This window comes from Peromyscus californicus, unplaced genomic scaffold, assembly GCF_007827085.1.
Source record: "Peromyscus californicus insignis strain IS unplaced genomic scaffold, ASM782708v3 Scaffold_19__1_contigs__length_69161282, whole genome shotgun sequence".
Lineage (NCBI taxonomy): Eukaryota > Metazoa > Chordata > Mammalia > Rodentia > Cricetidae > Peromyscus > Peromyscus californicus.
In genome coordinates this window covers 2,072,571-2,096,809 of record NW_026294491.1, presented here as the reverse complement: position 1 = coordinate 2,096,809, position 24,239 = coordinate 2,072,571, and the positions used below count along the sequence as shown (strand labels likewise).

Sequence of the window (24,239 nt, the reverse complement as noted above, 5' to 3'; positions counted from 1 at the left end):
TAGACAAGGTTTCTCTTGCATAGCCTGGCTATCCTGGAACTCTGTAGACCAGGACCACCTCTGCCTTTAGAGTGCTGGGATTAAAGGCTATCCATTGCTCTTAACTGCCAACTGCTGAGCCATCTCTCCCACCTAAAAACTAAGTCTTGAAGTGTTTTTTGGTGCATGTCAGCCCCACCAGAACTCTACCCTTTGTATGTGGTGTTTTGTTTTGCTTTGAAGACAGGACCTCCTGTAGACCAAGCTGGCCTGGAACACACAGTAGTATGCCACCACACTCAACTTTAAAACAGTATGTATGTGTGTGAATATTTGAGTGAGTGCCACAACATGAAGACAACTTGTGAACGTTGCTTCTCTCCTTTCGTAACGTGGGTCCTGTGGATTAATTAAGCACAGGTCATCAAGCTTGGCAGCAAGTGCCTCTACACACAGCCGTTTCTTTCATTCCCAGCCCTGTGCTTTCTCGACACCAAGGTCCAGTTGGTTCCCACAGGGGCTTCTGCTGTGGGGAATTCCATCTGTAGACCACAGCAAGCCTAGGCTTCCCACCGTTTGGAAAGCAGACTTAGACTCGTAAGAATAAATACTCCTATGTGGATGAAGCATTTTATTCTTTATTTTGATATAAAGGCAAAGCTCTGAAAAGCCAGTCACGGAGACTCAGTCAGCGGCAGCAGTAGCCATGGCATAAGGCAGTCTGGGGCGGTTTCTGTGATGGTTGCTCTAACTGCGAATACTCCGGTGTCCATGGGAACAAGGCTTTATTCCTGGTTACTGGGCATCCCAGCTCACTGGTAATTTGGCGGCAGGCAGCCACATCTTTGGCAGGAACCATCTTTTTTTGCCACCTCAACGATCATGAGGGTTCTCCAGCCTTGAGTCAGTCTATAGCAAGGCACTTTCCCCTGTGGTCATTCCCTCCTTGGGAGAAAGGAGACATTTCTTAAGATCTATTCTTTTCTAAAAAATGAGTGTTTTGCCTATATATACATATATATATGTATATGTATATATATATGTATACATGTGTGCCTGGTGGCCAGAGGCCAGGAGAGGTGGTTGGATCTCGTGGGACTGGAGTTGAACATAGGTCTTCTGTGAGAGCACTGAGCGCTCTCGATCATTCTACCATTCCAGCCCTTAAGATCCATTCTCAGGGTCCTCTGGTCTGGAAACCAACATGGCATCCTTGGGTGGCCTGGATGCTACAGTCAATGCTGGCCACGTGGTACCAGCCATCACATCAAACCCAGACTACTGTCTTCTTGTAATGGGCAGCATCAAGGGGCTGTACAGGGGTCCCCACTCCTAACTCCAGGGAGTCCTGGGAGTGTTCCTGAGTAACTTGAAGTCTGGCAGACCTTGCTTCTGGGTAACTGCTACACCTAGCTAGCACAGCCTTACAAAGGGGGCTAAAGGCCAGCGGGAAGTGGGAACTTGGGGCTCAGGATGCATGACGAGCACACAAAACGACACCTGTAATCCCAGCTGAGGAGTGACTGGTCCCCTCAGCTTCCACTCTGAATGCCCTATCCTGACTTGTTCCTTTACCTGGGGAATTTGAGGCTATCCTGGGCTACACAGTGAGACCTTGTGTCAAAAACTAATAAGCAAATAGGATTAGAAAGACAGCTCAGAGCTGCTCTTCCAGAGGATTTGGGTTTGAATCCCAATACCTATATAGTGGCTAAAAACCATCCCCCTAGTTCCAGAGGACCCAACGCCCCTCTTCTTGCCTCTGAGGGTACGTAGGGCATCCTGAGTTGACCTGCTCACTCTAGTTTTTGAGACAGGGTCTCCGTATGGGCCAGGTTGGTTTCATACTTGTCAATCCTGTCTTGTGCCTCAGCTACAAAGAGCTGGGGCTAACGGTGTTTTATGTACACAGCTGGACTCAACCCTGCTAAGTCAGGTGCATGGTAGACAATGCTCAGGACTCAACTTACCCACTGGACACCAGAGCGGCCTTCTCCACACGGAGCTTCTTCCTGGGCTCCATAAGGACTGAGAGAGGGCCCAGGGAAGCCTCGCTCTCATCATCTAGTTCTGCCAACACTCTATGAGCCGATTTCCTCCGGTTTCTTGTGGGTGGAGCGGGCGAAGCCCCCACTTCTGCAGGCTGGGTGGGAACAGCCAGGCTCTGTGGTCTGCCACCACCCCGGGAGAAGGTGAGGGGCTGCGGCTGCAGCTTGCTGAGGCTGCCGATGGAGTTGAGGATCAGTGTGGCCTTGGGGGCAGAGGACAGGGTGCTGAGTGGCCGATGGGGAGCCCCTTGGGGGGGCAGCATGGGTTGGAAACCAGTCCCAGCTTCTCCCCGAGACCGAGGGACAGTAATGGCAGCAAAGTCCTGAGGTTTGACCCGGACTTGTTGGAACATGAAGTAGAATTCCGAGGAGCTGGTTCCTGCTTGCCCTTCAGGGCCAAAGGTCAGAAGGTCACCATCGCTCAACTCCAGCCTGTGGCCTCTTGGGAGTCGGACATTATTGACCAAAGTCCCTGTTGATGGTGAGGCACAAGACAACAGAAACATGTCTAGTGAGAAGTACCGTGATTCTGCCATTTGGTTTGCAGGGGAGCATGGGGGCGGGCATTAAACTTGAGGCCCCACAGTGTATATTTCTCGCCCAGAAATGGATGGAAAGCTTCCTTGCTGTGCTCCTACTTGAAGCAGATCTACCACTACGCAACTCTGGTTCTTTTTGAGGCAGTCCGAATCTGTATCCTAGATTGGCCCAGAACTCAGAATTCTCTTGCCTCAGCCTCTGAAGTGCTAAGATCACAAGGTACATCACCACACTTGCTTCCTGCTGTCATCCTTGGCTGTAAACATCTACACACTGTAGGGCCTGTCCCCTAAGAGTAAGCCTCACTAATACCAAAACACCTCAGGTTCTCCAAACCTTGTGTCTGACCTGATAGGGAAACTAGAACTGGAGAAGGAAGAACTGTGGACCCCAGCCTCTTGAGGCTGCTTTGAGTTGGGACACAATGCCTAGGTCACTAGAACACCGCCTTAATGGGAACAAGGTGCTTCAGCAAAACTGGAAACTGTCAAGTCTGAGCCGAGTACTAGAATGTCCCACAGTGACACTTTACTGATGGCACCTCCCTCCTAGCCCTGTGTGAACTAAACCAGCCAGGCAGGTTAGTCCTGTGAAGAGCTGACCAGAATTGATCTTGCTTGTCTGCTCTCCAGAGACTGCCACGGACCCTGGGAGGCAGGTAGCAGGGTCCCAGAGGCTCCCACACTTGTTGCCAGCCCGGGGCTGCCTGCTCACCCTTACCTTGGCTGCTGTGGTCCTCCAGGCTGACCCTCCAGTCGTCTCCTTGGAGCTCAGCATGCAGCTCTGCATGGACCCCAGAGATGAGGCCCGGCTCCTGCTGGGGCCGCAGGGCCACATCACACAGGTCAGCCCTGCAGCCCAGCCGATAGGTGCAGCCTGACCTGGACGGGGGGTGGAAGGTGTAGAGATCACCGCCCCTGCCGCCCCCTATGCGCAGCAGCTGGAAGCAGGGCAGCATGGGGGGTGCCCCCTCTGCACCTCTCCCAGCACCTCAGCAGTTCATCACCTCTCCTACTCCTGGGCCAGGCACCGTGGCCGGCCTTCAGTCCTGACGCCGACAGCTGTACTGTGGGTAATGCCGACTTGAGAAGTGCAGATTCAGAGCCCCAGAGGCCTGGACATGCAGTGCGGCAGTGGCAGTCAAGATGAGACTTAGAAAGCAATTCCAGGAGAGCCCTGGTGCGATGTAAAACCAGAAGATAATCCTGCGGCACCTCCGCGAAGCCGGATCCTCGGGCCGCAGCACATCCGGAGGCTTTAACAATCTGTGCAAGGCAAAGCTACTTTAAGGCGACAGCTGGGAACATGCAGACCGGGTGAGGAGGTCCTGCTACACAAACGTGCGTGCGACACGAACGTGTCCCCTCAAGTGTAACCAGGAGCCGGGAAGCTGCTGGTCAAACTTCTTAACCCAAGCAGAGCACCCCTTCTGTCCTTCCCCCGAGGGAAGTGAGTCCGCTGTCACCCACAAGGGGAGGCGCAGACAGGTCCCTAGTTCTGCAGCAAAGTGGATCTCACCCTTTTTTCCTTTTTCCGCTGGCGGGGTAAACTGAGGAAGGGACTGCACACCCTGCGCCCCTCGCTCCCGCCGCGGTTTGACAGCCAGGAAGCCGCCCGGAGGGCGCGGCTTGGGCGCGCGCGCCGCGCAGACTCCTCCTAGGCAATTCCCGGGTCCCGCTTCGCGCCTGCGAGCCCGCCCCTCCCGCGGCTGGTCCTGATTGGCCGTCCGCCTTGCCCTCCTCCGCTCTATTGGACGACGTGCAGGGAGGAGCTGTCTAGCTCCCGCCCTCCGCCATTTCTGATTGGCCTGCACATTTTCCCGGGTTCCCGGGGTGGGGCGGGGCCGTCAGGGCGCGGAGAAGGCCTCAGGCGTCCGTCCGGGTGCCAGCGTGCACCTTTCCTCTTCCTCCTTCCGGCAGGGGAGCAAGGGTGCTCCGGAGCAGCCCGCCAACCCGCCCGCTTCGCGCATGCGTGGTCAGGGTGTGAAGCCAAGACGGGGAGCTGGGTGAGGGGCGTGGCGAGAGGGCGGATCTCGCGCTGGGTAAGGGGCGTTCGGGAGGAGTCGGTTGGGGGCGGAAAGGGCCTGAGAGGGGGTGCTAGGGCGGGTGGAGGGGGTCCACAGGGGAAGCGGGTGCAGGATCCTGGTCAAAGAACAGATGAGGGGGTCAAGGCAGCCTTAGAGCTCAGAGTCCTGAGGGGGATGAGCCAGGGGTGTGTGCAGCGGAGCAGGGGGAGGCAGGAGGAGAGGGAGCGACCAGGCTTAATTGGGTCAAGAAAAATGCAGACTAGTACTAGAAAGAGAAGCGGGTAGGAATCAATCTCGGGGTTGAGTGAAAACATATTTGAATTAGGGTGGGAGTTGGACAAAGAAGATGCTGTAGGACGCCGAACAGAGAAGGGGGTGGAAGCAGAAGGGATGGAGAGAAACTGAGGCCGGCTACAGAGAGGCTCTGATAAGATAGCAGGAAGCTGGCTTCCTGGCCACGGGCTCTGGGCTGCTTGGATTCCCCAGGGATCCTAGGGACACCGCTTAACCCCACATGTGGCCGCATTCTTGTGGGGCCAGGCCTTGGGCTAACGCTTTAATAGGAAATGACCCAGAAATCATGGCTCGGTGGTGCCTAGATGGGCTTCCCAGCGTCCCTACCATACCATGGCGAGACCTGTGGAGACGGGGCTCCCTGCGGGCCCTCTCACCTCCAGCCCCAAGCTGCAGGGACCATAGACACTTAAGGAGGAAGGTAAAGGCACCCCCCCAGAATCCTGTAAGTAGAAGCAATCCCCAAGAGCACCCCCTGGTTCCCATCTCGGTACGTTTACCTCATGGTTCGGTCTGTCAGGAGCATGGTTGGGACAAGCAAGTGGTTTGCTTATCCTCTGATTCTTAGGGAAGTAGGGAAAGAGAGGTTCAGAGCCTGGGCGGATCTGTCAGTAACTCAACGATTATGACTTTGTTATTGTAGGGCTTTCTCTTTGGAAGGTGGCCTGAAAACTGAATTGGAGTGTCCTTGTTTCTCCTATTGTCCAGGGGGACATAGATGCCTGGAGACATCTAGAGGCTTCAGATAGCGTGGAGATGTTGCCGCCTTCAGGTCAGCGAGGCCGGTCAAGGAGGCTGGGGATCGCTCTTGTCTGAGAAACTGACAGTCTTTACTCTTGTGACACCCCCCCCCCCTCAGGTTTTGCTGGGCTGGTTCCTCCCTCCCACTTCCAAGCTCGGTCCCTTCCAACTCTGCCAAGATCGGCCCCGACCTGGGCTTCAGACATTCCCCTGATCCAATCCAGGGCTGGCCAAGATGTCTTAGAGAGGCGGCTAGACACTCAGAGACCTACAGTGACCCTGTGGGAACAGGACGTTTGTGGAGATGCACAGGGGCCTGCGCGGAGAGGCAGGTAGGGGTCTGTCACATGATCCTTTACATACGTATTCATATATTCCAGTCCCTGGGTTCCATTTTTCTGTAGGTTTTCTGTAGGCCGTTGTTGGTACATAGACCATATTCACTGGGGTAACAAAATGGAGAGGCTCTGGATTTAAATTCACAGCTAACAGGGAATGTGAATGTCTAAGAGAGGAGATGGATTGCCCAGAAGCTTTTGTAATGGGAGATGACATGCAGCTTACACATGCTGACCCGGTACAGCGGCATACTGGAGCTGGCTATGCTCCGGCTATGTGTTTTAAGATTTTATTTCTGAGCAGGGCATGGCCTGCCTTTAATCCAAGCACTAGAGAGGCAGAAGCAGGTGGATCTGAGTTTAAGGCTCCTCCCTGGTCTACAGAGTGAGTTTCCAGATAGCCAGGGCTACACAGAGAAAACCCTGTCTGGGGAAAAAACAAAACAAAAACCAAGATTTTACTTTTATTTATGTGCATGTCTCTGTGTGTGAGCATGCATACTTGGAGACCAGAAGAGGGTGTAGGGTTCTCTGGACTGGAGTTCCAGGCAGCTGTGAGCCGTTGCATGTGGGAGCTGGGAACCGAGCTGGGGTTCTTTGCAGGAGCAGCAAGCACTCTGGAGCCTTCGCTTCAGCCCCTGTGTGTGAGTGGGAGTTGTTACTTCTGTTGTTTTGTGTGTCTTTCTCCCAGTAGACTGGATGCCGTTTTGCAGCTCTTCAGGGAATAAAGCATGACGACAGAGGGGGATGCCAGACAGATTCTAGGGAACTGCGGCGAGTCATTTCACTAGGGGAGGGTGCTACCTCAGGAAGGAGCCCTCACACAAGCTAGTTTAGACATGCACAACACTGAGTCATTTGTCGATGGAGTACCCCCAGACTCCCTGTACAAAGTACCAAACTGTTGTTGTTGGTTTTTTTACTCTTTTTTGGGTGGCCCGCCACCCAGCTCCCAAATAAATCACACATGGAGGCTTATTCTTATAAATGCCGGGCCTTAGCTTGGCTTCTTGCCAGCTTTACTTAACTTATCCCATCTACCTTTTGCCTCTGGGCTTTTCCTGTTCTCTTTCTTCTGTAAATCTTACTTACTCCGTGGCTGGCTGTGTAGCTGGGTGGCTGGCCCCTGGAGTCCTCCCTCCTCTGGCTGCTAGCCCTCTCCTCCCAGTTTTCTCCTATGTATACTCCCTGCTGGCCAGCCCCGCCTATCCTTTGTCCTGCCTCGATATTGGCCGTTCAGGTTTTTATTAGACTTTCAGGTGTGTTAGACAGACACAGTCACACAGCTTCACAGAGTTAAACAAATGCAACATAAACAAAAGTAACACACCTTAAAATAATATTCTACGGTACCAAACCCTCATTGAAAGCCTGCACCCAAAGGTGGGGTGTAGTGGTGCATCCCCGTAGACCCAGTTACAACGGGAGAGTCCTGAAGAAAACCAGTGCCGTGCGCCAGCATAGCGCAGGGTTAGGGACGGCCACCGCTGACACCAGAGTGGTCGGAAGGGAAACTGAAGAGACCGCCAGAAAACCGAGTGACTTTATGTTTGAATTTTGTTACGTTTATGTGTTTTATGTGTGGGTATGTGTGCAGACACACACACACACACACACACACACACACACACACACACACACACGCCTGCCGTGGTGCACAAGTGTAGCAGTGGAGGCAGGAGGATCCCAAGTGCTGGGCCAGCCTCTGCTATGTATCATGTTCAAGGTCAGCCTGGGCTACATGAGACCCTGTCTCAAATGGAACAACAAAAAGGTCTGTAGTTAACACTTGGTACCAGAAGCTCAGTCCCCCGACCCCTTCACTGCCCTCAGCTGAGGACCCAGACCCATGCACTGGAATGTGTAGTCCGTGTCGTCCCCCCCCCCCCCCCCCCCCCCCCCCGCTTCACTGCCCTTAGCTGAGGATCCAGACCCGTTTACTGGAATGTGTAGTCCCCACCCCTTCACTGCCCTCCGCTGAGAACCCAGACCTGTGCACTGGAATGTGTAGTCCCCCCACCCCTTCACTGCCCTCAGCTGAGGACCCAGACCCGTGCACTCAGAATGTGTAGTCCCCACCCCTTCACTGCCCTCAGCTGAGGACCCAGACCTGTGCACTGGAATGTGTAGTCCCCCCACCCCTTCACTGCCCTCCAGCTGAGAACCCAGACCCGTGCGTGCACTGGAATGTGTAGTCCCCCTGATGTGCACGTTTGGTGTTTAATCCGTGTGCTTACGAATGGATCTCTAGAGAGATTGTGTTCCTCACTGGGTCTCACTAGCCCTTAGGTCCCCTGAGCCCAGAAAGTGGACCTCACACACTTAGTAGGGACTTGATAGGTGATGGTGTGAATGTAGAGATCCTCCTGCCTCAGCTTTCGCCCCTGCTTCCCTGCATAAAGTAAGAGGGTTACTATTCTCTTTGCTGTGTCCACCCTCCCGGCATTACCAAGGCCACGTCTCAGCTGGGCCCACCTGTCTTTCCTTTGAAGGTCTCTGGAGCTGGGGGTCTCCAGTGCCCTGAGCCAGCAGGCTGAGCTGATCTCTTGGCAGCTCCAAGAGTTGCGACGGCTGGAGGAGGAGGTCCGGACCCTGCGGGAGACCTCCCTGCAGCAGAAGATGAGGTTGGAGGCTCAGGCCATGGAGCTGGATGCTCTTGCGGTGGCCGAGAAGGCTGGCCAAGCTGAGGCTGAGGGCCTGCGTGCCGCCTTGGCCGGAGCTGAGATGGTCCGGAAGAACCTGGAGGAGGGGAACCAGAGGGACCTACAGGAGATCCAGAGTCTGCACCAAGAGCAGGTGAATGTGGGGGTGAGAGGGGCTTAGCAACGTTTCGAGGTGAGCTTTCCAGCAAATTGCAGGGAGCGTCAGGGGCAGCAGAGCCATGGGATCTTGGAAGGAGAACTTGGGTGGTTTGCTCTTCCTCAGGCTGCACTTGTTTCTTGGGAGTCATGTGATCTTCGCACCATTTGAAACTCTCCAAAGTAGAATTTCTCCCTATTCTATGCCAAGCACTCTTCCAGGAACATGGTGGACGGAGGGAGTGAGGAAGCGGGGTATGGGTCCTGGGGAAGTCAGGGGTGCCCAGTGCTTCTCTTTGCCATCCGAGAGGGAGGAGCTGGCTGGGCATTCAGTGACCAAGTTGCCTGAGTCTCTGCTCTCATGAATGGAGCCACAGCCTAGTGTGGGTCACACTTAATGTGGCTGTAGCCAGCGGGCAGCTGGGACAGTGCCAAAGGGTGCAGGAGCACTCCTGTGGTCTAGGGGCAGGAGCACTACTGTGGTCTAGGTGCAGGAGCACTACTGTGGTCTAGGGGCAGGAGCACTAATGTGGTCTAGGTGCAGGAGCACTAATGTGGTCTAGGGACAGGAGCACTACTGTGGTCTAGGGACAGGAGCACTACTGTGGTTCTAGGGGCAGGAGCACTCCTGTGGTCTAGGGGCAGGAGCACTACTGTGGTCTAGGGGCAGGAGCACTCCTGTGGTCTAGGGGCAGGAGCACTACTGTGGTCTAGGGACAGGAGCACTACTGTGGTCTAGGGGCAGGAGCACTACTGTGGTCTAGGGGCAGGAGCACTACTGTGGTCTAGGGACAGGAGCACTACTGTGGTCTAGGGGCAGGGAGCACTACTGTGGTCTAGGGGCAGGAGCACTCCTGTGGAGCTCAGGGGCAGGAGCACTCCTGTGGTCTAGGGAGCGGGAGCACTCCTGTGGTCTAGGGACGGGAGCACTCCTGTGGTCTAGGGACGGGAGCACTCCTGTGGTCTAGGGGCAGGAGCACTCCTGTGGTCTAGGGCCAGGGACGGCCGCCGCCCGGCGATGAAGAGTGGGACAGGAGGCTATAAAGAGGAGGTTGTGTTTGTGATATTGGGGCAGCACCGGCTTGCTGCCCGTGAGTCATCGCTGAGGAGGCCCTGAATTAGTCGCTTCACTGAGCAAACGCCCTGCTTTGATACCTGATGATAACCTGTATAATTGGGACCCTGTTCAGAAGTTGACTCCACAGTCACTGTGAGTGAGATGAACTGCTGATAGGTCAAAAAGTGAAAAAATAGAAGGTTTTGAGAAACTGGGAATAGGGGCTGGAGAGATGGCTCAGAGGTTAAGAGCACTGGCTGCTCTTGCAGAGGTCCTGAGTTCAATTCCCAGCACCCATATGGTGGCTCACAACCATCTGTAATGAGATCTGGTGCTCCTCTTCTAAATGAATAAATCTTAAAAAAAAAAAAAAAAGAGGAGGAGAGAGGAGGAGGAGGAGGAGGAAAGAAACTGGGAGTATAGCTCAGGGGTAGAGTGCTTCCCTGGTATGTGCAGGGACTATAGGCTCAACCCCAGTGTCCACCAGAAGAGAAGGTTCGTTGTGGTTGTGGTTGTTGAGTCAGGGTCTCACTGTGTAGCTCTTGACGACCTGGAACTCACAGATCCTCTTGCCTCTGCCTCCCAAGTGCTGGGATCAAAGGTGTGTGCCACCACGCCGGGCTCCAGAAAAAAGGCAGGGAAGCAACACCATCAGATTTGTATTTTGTGTCTAAAAAGACTTTGTGCTTCCTTTCATGTACTTGTGTGGAGACAGGGCAGACCCTGCCTGAGGAAGCAGGGCAGACACCTTACCTGTTGGCTCCACAACTCCTAGCTGCTCTGATGCCCCCTGCACTGCTTGGGGACTAGTGAGAAAGGCCCTCCCTCCTTAGAGAGTCCTCGTGAGCACAGGCTGAAGTAGGGTCAGCTGGCTGCCAGTGCTCAGAAAGCTGCAGGTGGGGGAAGGGTGAGAGGCCTTTGGGGGCGGGGATGGCGGGGGGGGGGGGGGGGGGGGGTGGTGCAGCACCTGCACACAGGGAGCAGCGGGGAGCCTCAGGAGGGAGCTTGGGGAAGTGCGGTTGCCAGGCAGCAGGCTTTGTGGGGTCTGGCAAGTTTGTTTTTAGGGGTAAGAGTGTTAAGGCAGGGTCTTGATATGTAGCCCTGGCTGGCCTTGAACTTGAGGCAGTACCCCTGACTAAGACATCCCAGTCTGGGATGTCTTAGGGGTTTATAGTCCTGTCATAAAGCACCGTGACAAAGAGCGACTTGGGAAGGAAAGGGTTCCTTTCCTTTGGCTTGCGTGTCCCTGGTCACAGTCCCTGAGGGACACGGAGAGGTAGAGAAGCGAACTGGCAGGAACCTATGGTTGTTTGAAAGTAACTGAGAAGAACCAGATGTGGAGAACCCTCCATTTGCTTTGTACCAGGGTGACCTATTGGGTGGTTCTGAGAGATAAGGCCCCAAGGGCGGGATGAGCTGCCCCCTCAAAGATTTATTTTTGTTTATGTGTGTTGTATTGGTGGAGTATGTACCACGTGTGTGGGGCCCCCAGAGCCAGAAGAGGGTCCTCTGAACTGCCTGCTGTGAGTGCTGAGAACTGAACATGAGTCCTGGAAGAGCAGGAAGCGCTCTTGGCTGCTGAGCCTTCGCCAGCCCCTCAGGCTGGCCTTCTCTGAGTGTCCTCTTCTCCACAGCTGTCCTCCCTGACAGAGGCTCATGAGAAGGGCGCTTGCTAGTCTGACCAGCAAGGCCGAGGACTTGGAGAAGTCTCTGAAGAGCTTGGAAATGAAGCGGGCAGGAGAAACCAAACAGCTGGCCGTAGCCCAGAAGGAGGTGGAGCTGCTCCGCAGTCAACTGAGGTCAGTGGGCAGGGGCGGCAGGGAGGGGCGTCTGGGCCGTGCCACTGCGGACTGTCCCATTCCTGCCTCCACCCTAGTAAGACCCAAGGGGAGCTGGAAGCTCAGGTGGCCTTGGTCGAAAGTCTGAGGAAGTACGTGGGGGGACCAAGACCCTCCGGAGGTTCATAGCCAGACACGGGAGCTGGAGCGGAAGGAGCTTCTGGACACCTTGCAGGTGAGGATGGCGGGCGGTGGCCGGCGAGGAGAGAGCGCAGCCCTGGGAAGGGAGGCCGTGCCCTCCCAGGGCTTAGACTGCCCGCTGTCTGAGGGTAGCATGGAGACCCTGACTGTGTTCTTCCTCCTAGCACTTGAGGGAGGACAGGGCTGACCTTCAGGGCACCGTGGAGTTGCTGCAGGTTCGGGTACAGAGTCTCTCACACATGCTCGCCCTGCAGGAAGAGGAGCTGACCAGGAAGGTAGGACCCTCTCATCTGCCAGGGCTTTCCTCTGGGGCAGTCGCTGGTGTGCTGCCCAGACCCACTAGGATCCTTTTCCTCCAAAACCCCACTTCTGCTGCTGCAGAGACAACAAAGGTCACCCCTTCGTGCTTCCTCAGAAGTACTGTCTCCCTCCTTCCCACGTGCAGATTCAGCCGTCAGATGCCCTGGAGTCCGAGTTTCCTAAGAAGTGCCATTTGCTGCTGCGCCGATGGCGGGAAAGGGTGTTTGTCCTCATGGTACAGCTCAAGGCCCAGGACCTGGAGCACAGGAACTCCATGAAGGGGCTGAGGGACCAGGTCAGGGGCTCTGTTTCTCATCATTCTACACTCAGCGTCCCACACAACGATGACAGCTATTCTTTGGGTGATTGCCACATGCTGGGCATGGGCCTGGAACAGACAAGAACGTGCTCTCATGGAGCTTTGGTTCTGAAGGAAGAGGATTGAATAAGTAGAAAATGGGTGAAGTCCAACAGTTCTGTGTGCTATGGAGAGAAGGAGGTGACGGTACTGAAGTGGATGGGTAGGATGGTCGGGGTGGCCTCTGAGGAGGGTGACAGCATCCATCAGGGCGTGGCGTGGTCACGGATCAGGATGGGTTCTCAAAGTGTGGGCCCATGGAACGTGAGTTGGAACAAAGGGCTCCGCTGTTTGCGGCTCCAGCAGCTCGTTGACCTGTGTGGCACTCCCTCAGAGACCGCTGCGCTTTTCGTTTTCAAGGCAGGCTTTCTCTGTGGAGCCCTGGCTGTCCTGGAACTCACTGTAGACCAGGCTGCCCTCGAACTCAGTGTTTTGCCTGCTTTTCCCTCTCTCTCTAGTGCTTGGGTTAAAAGCATGTTCCACCACACCCAGCTTTCTTTTCTTTTCTTTCTTTCTTTTTTTTTTTCAAGACAGGGTTTCACTCTGTAGTCCTGGCTGTTCTAGAATTCGCTCTCTAAACCAAGCTGGCCTAGAACCCAGAGATCTGGGGCTGGAAAGATAGATCAGTGGTTAAGAACACTGGATGCTCTTCCAGAGGGCCCAGGTTCAATTCCTAGCATCCACATGACAGCTCACAACTGTCTGTAATTCAAATTCCAGGCAATCCGACACCCTCACACAGATATGCAGGCAGAACACCAATGCACATAAAATAAAGATTTAAGAGAGAGGCCGGGTGGCTGTGGCACACGCCTTTAATCCCAGCATTCGGGAGGCAGAGCCAGGCAGATCTCTGTGAGTTCGAGGCCAGCCTGGTCTACAGAGTGAGCTCCAGGATGGCCAGAGCTACATAGTAAGACCCTGTCTTAGGGGGGAAAAAGAAAGATGTTTTGATTTTATGTATAGGAATGTTTTGCTTGTGTGCGTGTGTGTATATGTACCATGTGCCCATGGAAGTCAGAAGGTGTTGACTCCCCTGGACAATGATTACAAATGATTTTGAGCTATCATGTGGGTAGAGAGAATTGAACTCAGGTCCTCTGTAAGAACAACCAGTGCTCTTAACCACTGAGCCAGACTCCAGCCCCATTCAGAGATTCCTGCCCTGTCTCCTTCATTCTCCTTTCCCTGTGTTCTCCGTGGCTTTGGCTCCAGGCTTCCCTGCCCATCTCCCTCTGCTCCCTCTCTAGGTGGCAGAGCTCCAGGAACAAGTGAAGACCCAGAGCCAGAAGCAGGCCATCTTGCAGCGTGCCCTACAAGACAAAACCGCAGAGCTAGAGATGGAGCGGATGAGCACCAAGGTCTGAGCCAGGAGACTGGAGGGAGGGTGAGGAAGACCCTGGCCAGGGTCTGAGGGACAGGAGGCTTCAAAAAACACACACACACACACAACTGCATCTTTACTAGACCCTGCAGCTGGAGCTGACTCGGGCTCAGGAGGGCAGGCAGAGGCAGGAACAGCTGTCGGCCTCTGCCGAGGAGCAGCTGAAGTCGGTGGTCAGCGCTGTGAACAGGTATCTTCCATGGGGCGGCAGGTGCTTTCCTAACTTCTGGGCACCTGAAGAGCCTCGGGCGGGAGCTGCTGGAGGGTGCTGAGGGGGAGCACCTCTCTCACACAGCATCACCCACTGTGAACTTAGCTGTGGTTGGACTGGAGCAGGGGAACCTGCTTCCTGCAGTTCAGTCTAGTAGCCTTTGAAGCTAAGCAGGGCAGCTGGGCGGAGCTGCGGCTCCACAGCGGCCTCACAGCTCCCCCTCCCCGTCTCTCTCCCTCCGTCCTTCCTTTGCACTTAGGACCTGTCTAGCTGGGGAAAGTGTCTAAACTGTACAGCCAGCCTGGTCTGTAGACCAGTGCAGCACTGGCCTAGCATTCAGGAGTCCATCGTTTCAATCCCTAGCACTGAAAAAAAAGATGGAACTTTTAAACTTGCACAGAACCAGACTCGTCTGGAAGAGCCACTGCCCAGATTCAGAGCATTACACGGGCCTCCTGCCTCCAGGAGAACTGAGGGTGTGCCATGGACGGGGGTTTTACTTCCTGCCAGATCAAAGACATGGTTCTTGATAGTGATTTACCACCAGAAAGCCGTTCCGGGCTTTGAGCACCCAAAACCCCAGTTGAGGTAGACAGTACCAGATACCAAGTACCTGGAGCCTGAGTGGTGGCCTGCAATAAAAGTCTCACTCAGTTAGAGCTTGGCCATCCTCGGTGCCCACTGTTGGCCCCTGTAGAATTGTTGCTGAGCTCTTTCCTGGGCTACAGAATGCATATCCAGGTAGGCTATGACCCCGTGAACCTTGATAGTTCCTCACTGCAGGGCAGTTACTAAACACACCGCAGGCCAGGCATGATGGTGCGCGGTGGATTTAAACCAGCTTCAGCTACTTGGGACTCTGTCTCGACCCGAAACATCCCTCCCCCACCAAACAAAAAGAGATCAGGAACCAAATGAGACAGACACTCTAGGCTTGGTGTCAGGAGTTTGTTTTCAGCTGGATCTCTCTCTCTCTCTCTCCCTCCCTCTCTCTCTCTCTGTCTCTCTCTCTCTTTCTCTCTGTCTCTCTCTTTCTCTCTCTCTGTATCTATCTATCTATCTATCTATCTATCTTGTTTTTTCAAGACAGAATTTTGCTGTGTAGCCCTGGCTGTCCTGGAACTCTGTAGACCAGGCTGGCCTCGAACTCACAGAGATCCGCCTGGCTCTGCCTCCCGAGTGCTGGGATTAAAGGCGTGCGCCACTACTGCCAGGCTAGGCTGGATGTTTTTACCTGACAGTCACTAAGGCTTAAACACTTAGGTATCTTTAGGTCTGCTAAGGAGCTTGACTGACCTGCTGTGACCTTCAGGGTCTGCTAAGGTCTTGTCCCTCCTGGTGGCTCCTGGTTTCCCTTTTCTTGCTGCTCAACAGCCACCTCCCCACTCATGTACCAGTACAAGACAGATGTGTCCTCTGCACACACCATGCAGGTCTTTCAAAGATGAGGAAGGGTGGAGGGTGAGTGACCTGTGTCTTTTCCAGCACTCAGACCAACCTCCACAATATCATGACCAGGGTGGATCAGGCTGTAGCCCGGATCCCCAGCCTCAGCAACCGACTCAGCTATGCTGTCCGTAAGGTCCACACCATTAAGGGTACGCAGAGCAACCGTGAGGTTTCCAGCCTGTCTCCACTGGCCTGGCCCCTTTCTCCTAGCCCTGGATCTAACCCCATAGCTATCTTCTGTTGCCGTGGTAACCATTGCTGTGCCCTGTGCTGCTGCTGTCCTGCTGTCCTTCTGTCTGTGCATCACTCTGTCCTGTGCTGCTGCTGTCCTTCTGTCCATGTGTGCCCATCTCCCTGTCCTTTGCTTTTCCTTCTCAGGTTTGGTGGCTCGAAAACTGTCCCTTGCTCAGCTGCGCCTGGAAAGGTGAGGTGCAGGCGCATGGAGGTGGAGGGCATGGTGGATGTCGAGGGCGGTCCGGTATTGGTTGCCAGGACTCAGAAAGGATCAAGGAGGGATGGAGGCCCTGGTCATGTGGCTGCTGAGGGAATTTTCTCTATCATTTCTGTCCCAGCTGTCCCCCACCCCCACCCCCACCGGATGCAGACCTGTGCCTTGAGTTGGAGCAGCTACGGGAAGAACGGAACCGCTTAGATGCTGAGCTGCAGCTGAGTGCCCACCTCATCCAGCAGGAGGTGGGCCGGGCACGGGAACAAGGTATGTCTGCATGGATGGATGGATGGGGCTGGAGAAGACTTGGGGTCTGAGGCTCAGGTGCCAGGAGAGGTCATGTACGACCACAAAAACTTCCTTTTAGGGGAGGCAGAGCGCCGGCAGCTGAATGAGGTGGCCCAGCAGCTGGAGCAGGAGCTGCAGCGTGCCCAGGAGTCCCTGGCCAGCGTGGGGCAGCAGCTGGAGGCAGCACGTCAGGGCCAGCAGGAAAGCACAGAAGAAGCTGCCAGCCTCCGGCAGGAGCTCACACAGCAACAGGAGATCTACGGGCAAGGTGTGGGAGTGTGGCAGTGCGTGCCACCCTGCAAGGTGGGCAGCTCCCCTGACACTGCCTTGTACCCTCACTACAGCCTTGCAAGAGAAGGTGGTCGAGGTGGAAACTCGGCTGCGGGAACAGCTCTCAGACACCAAGAGGAGACTGAACGAGGCTCGGAGGGAGCAGGCCAAGGCTGGTAAGATGTGCTGGGGAGGACTTGGCCCTTCAGGAAGCAAGCAGCCTTGAGACATAGGGCTGTTAACCCCATCCCACCGCAAACCTTTTTGAAGCTTTTATTGACACATGCACGTAGTGAAGTAATGGAGGAATGGTATAGTTGAATTCTTACTTAGTGCACACACTGCACCTCGTACCAGATCAAGAAACAGGCGGTGGTGGCGCACGCCTTTAATCCCAGCACTCAGGAGGCAGAGCCAGGCGGATCTCTGTGAGTTCCAGGACAGCCAGACTGTTATACAGAGAAACCCTGTCTCAAAAAACCAAAGAAAGAAAGAGGGAGGGAGGGAGGGAGGGAGGGAGGGAGGGAGGGAGGAAGGAAGGAAGGAAGGAAGGAAGGAAGGAAGGAAGGAAGGAAGGAAGAGCACGTGGCCTCTCTGGCTCCTGGGCCTGTGTCAGTACCCTCAGCAGACACCACTGGCAACTGCCATCACCAGAAACTTAACAGTTGGATGAGAGAGAGTTGTAGGATGGATGTTCATGTCTTCCCTAAGTAGAGGTGCAGTCAACACCCCTCTCTTACCTATGCAGCACAAATCACATGGGGACTAGTTACAGGCGCTCTCACTCCAGCCCCTGTCCAGGTCTTGCCTAAGGAACTGGTGTCAGGGATGAGGAAGGCACCTGGGGTTCACAGAGCCCAGGACCCCATGACATCAGCCCACTCATGGTGTGGAAGAGACCCTGAGAGCCAGAGCTGAGAACTCGGTCTCGTTGTTTGGGCTCCGGGCTGACCCACTCCCATCTCCTTAGTGGTTTCCTTGCGCCAGATCCAGCACAAAGCCATTCGGGAAAAAGAGCGCAACCAGGAACTCAGACGCCTGCAGGATGAGGCCCGGAAGGAGGAGGGGCAGCGGCTGGCCCGTCGAGTGCAGGAGCTGGAGAGGGACAAGAACCTCATGCTGGTAAGGCACAGCAGGGAGCGAGGTTGTGGTAGCTGGTGGGTAAGGAAAGGTGGGGGCGGCTCGGTGGCCAGTGTGGCTGACGCTCTCCTTCCCAGGCCACTCTGAAGCAAGGGGGTCTCCTCTCCTGTTACAAGCAGCAGCGCCTGTTGGCCATGCTTCCCTCGGGGAAGGAGAAGTCCGTGGGGTGCAGCGCCCGGGCTGTGGAGTCCCCAGAACCCAAGTGTCCAGCAGCTGCACCATCCAGGGAACCTCCAAAAGGTAGTTTACATTCTAGACCTTCCCCCACAGGCCAGAGCCCTAAAGGCCCTTAGCCTTTCATCATGCTGCAGTGTGCCCTCCCAGCCTGTGCAGCCCCGTGCTCGGGGCAGCACGGAACCTGCTCTCACCCTGGTGTCCGTCCTGCAATGTTTTTTGAATCAGGGTCCCTGACTGTCCTGTTTGAAAACCTGCAATGCCTGAGCGAGGCCATTTCCAGAGAGGAGGCTGTTTGTCAAGAAGATAACCAGAACACTTCAGACCACTGCTGAGCTGGAGCTGCCAGGAGCAACAGTGAAGCCAGCTGGAGCTGGATCTCCCAGGAGGGATGGATAGGGAAGACGTGGGGCAGGGGCCAGCCTAGACTGTTCCCCAGCAAGCCTTGGGGCCCTAGCTTCCACCAAGTCTGAATTCTGCAATAAATAAAGATGACTGTAGTGGAGCTGTTGCTTGGAGATGGCTGGGAGGCTGGGTTCTTTCTAAAGTCAGCTCATGGGGCGTGGGGCTGTGGGAAGCATATCCTCCCACACCACCCTTCCTGAGTGGTACCCGCTTCCTAGCTGCTCTGGACCTGTTTTGAGAGGTTCCCGGGTTTGGAGGTTTTGTTTTTGTTTTGACTTTTGAGACAGGGTCTCCACATAGCCCTGGCTGTCCTGGAGCTCACTGGATGTAGACAGGCTGGCTTTGAACTCAGAGATCTCTTACTTGGCTCTATCTCTCAAGTTCTCTCTCTCTCTCTCCCTCCCCTCCTCTCTCTCCCCTTCCTCTTTTTATGTAGCCTTGGCTGTCCTAGAACTCGCTCTGTAGTCCAGGCTGTCCTTGAATTCAGAGATTCACCTGCCTCTGCCTCCCAAATACTAGGATTAAAGGCATTTGTCACTGCTGCCTGGACCAAGTTTTCTTTACCTTCACTTTTTGTTTTAGAATTATTTTCTTTGGGTGATGATGAATGCTTGGAGCAAAATACTAAACATTCAGCATTCAAGAAGAGTCTCAGGCCTTCCTAGCCCAGGACCACTGTGATGGTGGCGTCAGTAGGGGAGGGGATGGTGGGCTCAGTGGTTCAGGACAGAGGATACAGTTGGATTTTACTCCAAAGCTGGTCCAGATTGTGTTGTAAAGGGATTTAGAGTGGGTTGGAGAGGTGGCTCCGTGGTTAAGAACACTGGCTGCTCTTCCAGTTCTGGTGGGTCCAGTGCCTTCTGACCTGACTGCATTGCATGCATGTGGTGCGCAGATATACATGCAGGCAAAACCCACTCATGGGACTGGAGAGATGGCTCAGTGGATAAGAGCACTGACTGCTCTTCCAGAGGACCTTGGTTCAATTCCCAGCATCCACATGGCAGCTCACAAATGTAACTCCAGTTCCAGGGGACACAACACTCATGGTAAAACACCTATGTACATAAAATAAAAATTAAAAAAAACACACCCCTTTCACATGAAAAAAAAAATCGCCGGGCGGTGGTGGCGCACGCCTTTAATCCCAGCACTCGGGAGGCAGAGCCAGGCGGATCTCTGTGAGTTCGAGGCCAGCCTGGACTACCAAGTGAGTTCCAGGAAAGGCGCAAAGCTACACAGAGAAACCCTGTCTCGAAAAACCAAAAAAAAAAAAAAAAAAAAAAAAAAAAATCTTGTCTGGGTGTGAGTAGGGAGGAAGAGTAACTGGGTTAAAATCTTGGGAGCCTGAATGAGATGGTCCAGGGTCAGGATGGGGCCCAGGTGAGTGCTATGGAAACAGAGCTTACAAGTGATCAATCACAGGCAGTGTTTGGGGATGGAGTTGTCCTTCAGATACTCAAGGATTCTTGAGGAATCTCTGGGGGGAGGTGGTCGGGGAGCAGGACCCTGGTGCTGGGGCCATCCTGAGGAAGGAAGAAGGAACTAGATTACATGGGGGAGCGTCTTTCCGAGCCTTAGCGGTTGACGCAGTCATCTCTGCATGGGGTCAGGAACCAGGATATCCTGGCTTCTAGTCACCCAGGTGGCTCCCGGTGGAATTCCTTAGATGTCACTGCCTGGGAGGTCCTTTTGTAGTGAAGAGACACGCCTGAGAGCAGCCTGCACCGTCCAAAGGAGGTGGGGGAGGGGGCTCTGAGGCTGTGATGAGAGTCTAGGGATGCTCCTGACCCAGGCGTCCCGCCTCCACCTGTAATTACCACGCTTCCCCACGCGGGGTTTGCCCCCGTTCGGTGGCTTCCAGTAACTATCAGGGATGAAAGGTGGCCTTCCCTGTGATTATGGAGGTGACAGGCGGGTACTGAGGGGTGCAGGGTGTGGATGGAGGGGGTGTGAAAACTGGGTGGGGCCTCCTGGGGTCTGGGTCACTGATAGGGAGACCTGGCTGATGGGACCTGGGCTGGGGGACTGAAGAGAAGTTACCAGCAGGTTCTTTGTAAACGGGTCTGACCAGTTGAGCTCTGATGGGGATTCCTCACGTCACTGGGCTGGCCCCTCCCCACAGGCTGGTCACCTCCTTTACCTCCACTATAAAGCCTCTTGGGTTCTCAAGCACTTAGACTCAGAGCACCCTACCCTGGGGGTCAGCAGACAGCCATGATGCTCAACTGGAAGCTGCTGGGGCTCCTGGTCCTTTGCCTGTGTGCTGGAGGTGAGTTGGAGAGGCTAGGAGCACATCTAGGGTGATGGAGTCAAAACAACTCACCCTTAGGGAGGGGACCCCCAGGATCGAAGGAGCAAATGGAATGCAAGGAGCAGAGGAATTCCGGGGGGTGTCCAGCGAGGAAGGCGGGGCCCCTCGGTTCTCACTATGTCGCTAGGTCAGGTGGAGGGATGTGACAGGAGCTTGGGTGTGTGGAGTCACTGGAACTGGGGTCTGTGTTGAGGACTGGTTATAACAGAGATGAGGCCTGAGTGCCATGTGGGGCCAAGACCACTTTGGGGGCAGTTCCAGTGGGGTATCTCGACCTAGGTTGGACAGAGCCATTTGGAGGCTTGATCACGTGGGTGGTCCCGATGAGCCTAGGCTTTCACATCATGTGAAGATGGCTTCAGTACTTGGGAAATCCGTGGGAGCACTTTGGGGAGGTTGGTTCTAGGGCCAGCTCAGGCTGTGCTGCTCTAAGGGGGGCTCAGCCTTTGGGTCTGAAGCTGGGTGAGGAGTGGTCTGTGACTCCATCTCTCTCCTTCCTCTTCTACAGGCATCTCAGGCAGTGGGGACCCCTCTCCCAGACCCACAGAAGCCCAAGAAGAGGAGGACTCCTCGGCATTGCCCCTGGGCCCCCCAATTCCTGGGGACCCCTGGCCAGGGGTCCCTCCTCTGTTTGATGAACCTCCACCCCCAGGCCCCAACCGTCCCTGGAGAGACCTACCTGATGCTGGTGTCTGGCCCCCAGAGCCCCCTAGCACCAATCCCCCTCAACCTCCTCTGCCTGATGACCCCTGGCCAGCAGGAACCCAGCCCCCAGAAAACCCCTGGCCACCTGCCCCTGAGATGGACCATGGATCTCAGGAGGAGCCAGACCTTGACCCACCCCAGGAAGAGTACAGATAGGGAGGAGCCCCAGGGAACTTGGGTGAGCGTCCTCAGAACACACCCAAGCCCACCTCTTTCCTCTGCTGCCCCCTTAGAATCTCAATTTTTCCTAATTGCTTAGCTCGCTACCTAAGGCTCTGGTTGGATTGTGTTCAGGTGTCTATGTTCTGCAACCCCCATCCCCCTCACCTTGAGGTCCAGGTTCAGCCCCTAACCCCCCCTCACCTTGAGGTCCAGGTTCAGCCCCTACCCGCTCCCCCCCTTCACCTTGAGGTCCAGGCTCAGCCCCTAACCCCCCCTCACCTTGAGGTCCATGTTCAGCCCCTAACCCCTCCTTCACCTTGAGGTCCATGTTCAGCCCCTACCCCCCCCCCCTTCACCTTGAGGTCCATGTTCAGCCCCTACCCGCCCACACACACACCTTGAGGTCCATGTTCAGCCCCTACCCGCTCCCCCCTTCACCTTGAGGTCCATGTTCAGCCCCTCTACCTTTCTTGGTCAGAGTAAAGTAAAGCACACTCCTACCTCATCCAACCTGTTCCTGCTTCCTCTTCCCAGGCGTCTAGACCTCAACCTCCAGGGAGGGCCTGAGCACTGTGCTCCCTACTGCCTCCTGGTGGCCTTATCTGGGAAATGACAGTTGACCAGGATGGTGCTTCCAATAAGAAAATACAAGCCGCCTTTTCTTCTGTACTTCTGAATCTAGGTTGCTTCTTCTTTGTCTTCCTCTTTTTTTTTCCCCCTCGGAGACAGGGTTTCCCTGGCTGTCCTGGAACTCACTTTGTAGACCAGGCTGGCCTAGAACTCATAGAGATACGCTTGCCTCTACCTCCCAAGTACTGGGATTAAAGGCATGCACCACCACTGCCCGGCCCATTTTCGTGATTAATGATTGTTGTGGGAGGGTTCAGTCCATTGTGGGCTTTGCCACTCTGGGCAGGTGGTTCTGGGTTGTGCTTTTCTGTCTCAAAAAAAAAAAAAAATTAGGGCTGGAGAGATGGCTCAGAGGTTAAGAGCACAGGCTGCTTTTCCAGTGTGTCCTGAGTTCAATTCCCAGCAACCACATGGTGGCTCCAACCATCTATAATGAGATCAGGTCCCCCCTTCTGGCCTGCAGGCATACATGCAGGCAGAACACTGTATACATAATTAATAAATAAATCAAAAAAAAAAAAATTTAAAAAAAAAAAAAAAAAAAAAAATTTAAAAAAAAAAAAAAAAAAAAAAAAAAATTAAAACAAAAAGGATTATAAACCTGCTTCCAGCAGCAGGAACGTGGAGCCAGAAGGGACAGGATTACTAACTGACAATAATGACGCCCACAACCCACCGGCTATGTGAGTGCCAAAGCCACGTCCTGGCAGGAACACCGTGGGTTCAGGGGAGTCACAGTGAGGGAGTCACAGCCACGGCAGGACCTGGAGCAAGTGTGGGCCGGAGCCGGAGGGTCCCCAAAGCTCAACCCGGAGCCTCAGGCAGGCAGTGCAGACAAAGAAGCTGCTCCGTGTTCTGTGCCCTCACCTGACGCTGCTGCCGACTGCTGTCCTGGCAGGGCCCAGGAGACACCGTCCTGGGCGAGAGAAAGGGGTAGGGCCTGGAGGAGGGCAGTGACTCCTGAAGAGCATGCAGGAGACAGCTAGGGAACTCAAACCCTGGTTGATGTTGCACTAACCACTCTAGTTTTGAATATTAAACTACATCCATTTGGGAGCACCTGGCCCACAACCCAGTCTCTGAGCTGTCCTGAATCCTTAGTGCATGCTTAAAAAAATAAAAGATTTATTTATTTTTATGTGTATGTATCAATGTATAGCTGTTTTATCTGTCTGTCTGTCTGTCTGTATGCATACCCTGTACGTGCCTGGTAACCCAGAGGTTTAAAACAAAAAAAAGGCACGAGACCCCTGGAACTGAAGTTAAAGAGGATTGTGAGCCACCATACAGGTGCTGGAAATCAAACTTAGGTTCTCTGGAAGAGCAGCCAGTGCTCTTAACCACTGAGCCATCTCTCTAGCCCCATAATTCATATCTTACAAGTAGCTGAATTCACCAACAAATGGCAAAAGTGGATTGAAATGGTAGCTGGCCTGGCTTTGTACCTGACAGACAGACACTGTTGGATAGGCTGAGGATATTAGGGAAGGCCTTGGGGCCAGAGTCAAGGTCTCTGCTCTCCCCTCCCCACTCCGCTCCTCTCTCCCCTCTTTTCCCCCTTCTTCCTTCTCTCCCATCTCTGTTTATTCATTCTCTTTGAATTCTTTTTTTTTTTTTTTTTGAAGACAAGTTCCTTCTACATAGCCCAGGCTGGCCTGGAACTGCTATGTAGACCAGGCTGGCCTCACACTCACAGAGATCTATCTGTCTCTGCCTGCTGAGGGCTGGGACTAAAGGCGTGTGTCAATATACCCTGCCTGTTTTTCCTGTTTGAATTTTGGAGTCTCTTCCATCTCCTGAGCGTTAGGGTCACAGGTGGTCACCACCATGCCCAGTTATATCCTAGGTTTCTAGCCCAGGGCTTTGCGTATGTCAGACAAGCGTATCTACCATCGGAGTTACATTCCTAGCCTCCTCCTCAACCTTTTTTTTTTTTTTTTTTTTTCCTTTCAATTAATTTTTTTAAGCAAGGGCTCCTGTAGCCCAGGCTGTCCTGGAACTCCAGGTTTTACAAATACTGAGATTACAGTGTGCCAACCTTCCCTGCCCCTCAGACTTTCCAGGGGAGATTTTTCACTGAGGGACATTCTCAGCCCATTGGGGAAATAAAAACCAATGCTAACCTCTTATAAGGGAGGGGGATTAAAGGAATGGAACAGTCCCTCAGGCCCGGTGTGGCCCAGTTAAGGAGTGAGGGCTCT

At 54.3% G+C, this 24,239-nt stretch overlaps 3 protein-coding genes across 4 annotated transcripts; 2 read left to right on the top strand and 1 right to left on the bottom strand.

The window, feature by feature from the left end:
• Positions 1-597: 597 nt before the first annotated feature.
• Positions 598-4,229, bottom strand: Tcf19 (transcription factor 19). Of its 2 annotated transcripts, XM_052744162.1 has the most exons (4): positions 4,086-4,228; positions 3,288-3,832; positions 1,950-2,499; positions 598-924 (listed from the first exon to the last, which is right to left on the bottom strand). In XM_052744162.1, the coding sequence occupies exons 2-4, from the start codon at positions 3,523-3,525 to the stop codon at positions 915-917; spliced, it is 798 nt and encodes a 265-aa protein (XP_052600122.1). In that variant the 5' UTR covers positions 3,526-3,832; positions 4,086-4,228; the 3' UTR covers positions 598-914. The 2 variants fall into 2 exon arrangements, with proteins under 2 accessions (XP_052600122.1, XP_052600123.1); XM_052744163.1 differs by lacking the exon at positions 598-924 and having other exon boundaries at positions 1,946-2,499; positions 3,288-4,229.
• Positions 4,230-4,427: 198 nt separating this feature from the next.
• Positions 4,428-18,769, top strand: Cchcr1 (coiled-coil alpha-helical rod protein 1). The gene is given in 20 exon segments (XM_052744161.1): positions 4,428-4,608; positions 5,596-5,659; positions 5,747-5,960; positions 8,459-8,762; positions 11,456-11,485; positions 11,487-11,620; positions 11,698-11,758; positions 11,760-11,834; positions 11,965-12,075; positions 12,246-12,395; positions 13,709-13,819; positions 13,926-14,032; positions 15,539-15,651; positions 15,881-15,926; positions 16,075-16,217; positions 16,318-16,506; positions 16,583-16,684; positions 17,479-17,630; positions 17,726-17,888; positions 18,051-18,769. Coding segments are annotated over 19 exon segments (2,328 nt in total). The 5' UTR covers positions 4,428-4,608; positions 5,596-5,643; the 3' UTR covers positions 18,158-18,769.
• Positions 18,770-20,362: 1,593 nt separating this feature from the next.
• On the top strand, positions 20,363-21,614 carry Psors1c2 (psoriasis susceptibility 1 candidate 2). The gene is made up of 2 exons (XM_052743829.1): positions 20,363-20,499; positions 21,050-21,614. Exons 1-2 carry the CDS (start codon positions 20,445-20,447, stop codon positions 21,400-21,402), a joined length of 408 nt encoding a protein of 135 aa, XP_052599789.1. The 5' UTR covers positions 20,363-20,444; the 3' UTR covers positions 21,403-21,614.
• The last annotated feature ends 2,625 nt before the right edge of the window (positions 21,615-24,239 follow it).

Coding starts and splice junctions, on each gene's coding strand:
- Tcf19 (XM_052744162.1), bottom strand. CDS start 3,525: ATGCTGCCCTGCTTCCAGCTGCTGCGCATAGGGGGCGGCAGGGGCGGT. Junction 2,500..3,287: donor GGAGGACCACAGCAGCCAAG/GTAAGGGTGAGC, acceptor CACCATCAACAG/GGACTTTGGTCAATAATGTC.
- Psors1c2 (XM_052743829.1), top strand. CDS start 20,445: ATGATGCTCAACTGGAAGCTGCTGGGGCTCCTGGTCCTTTGCCTGTGT. Junction 20,500..21,049: donor CCTTTGCCTGTGTGCTGGAG/GTGAGTTGGAGA, acceptor CCTCTTCTACAG/GCATCTCAGGCAGTGGGGAC.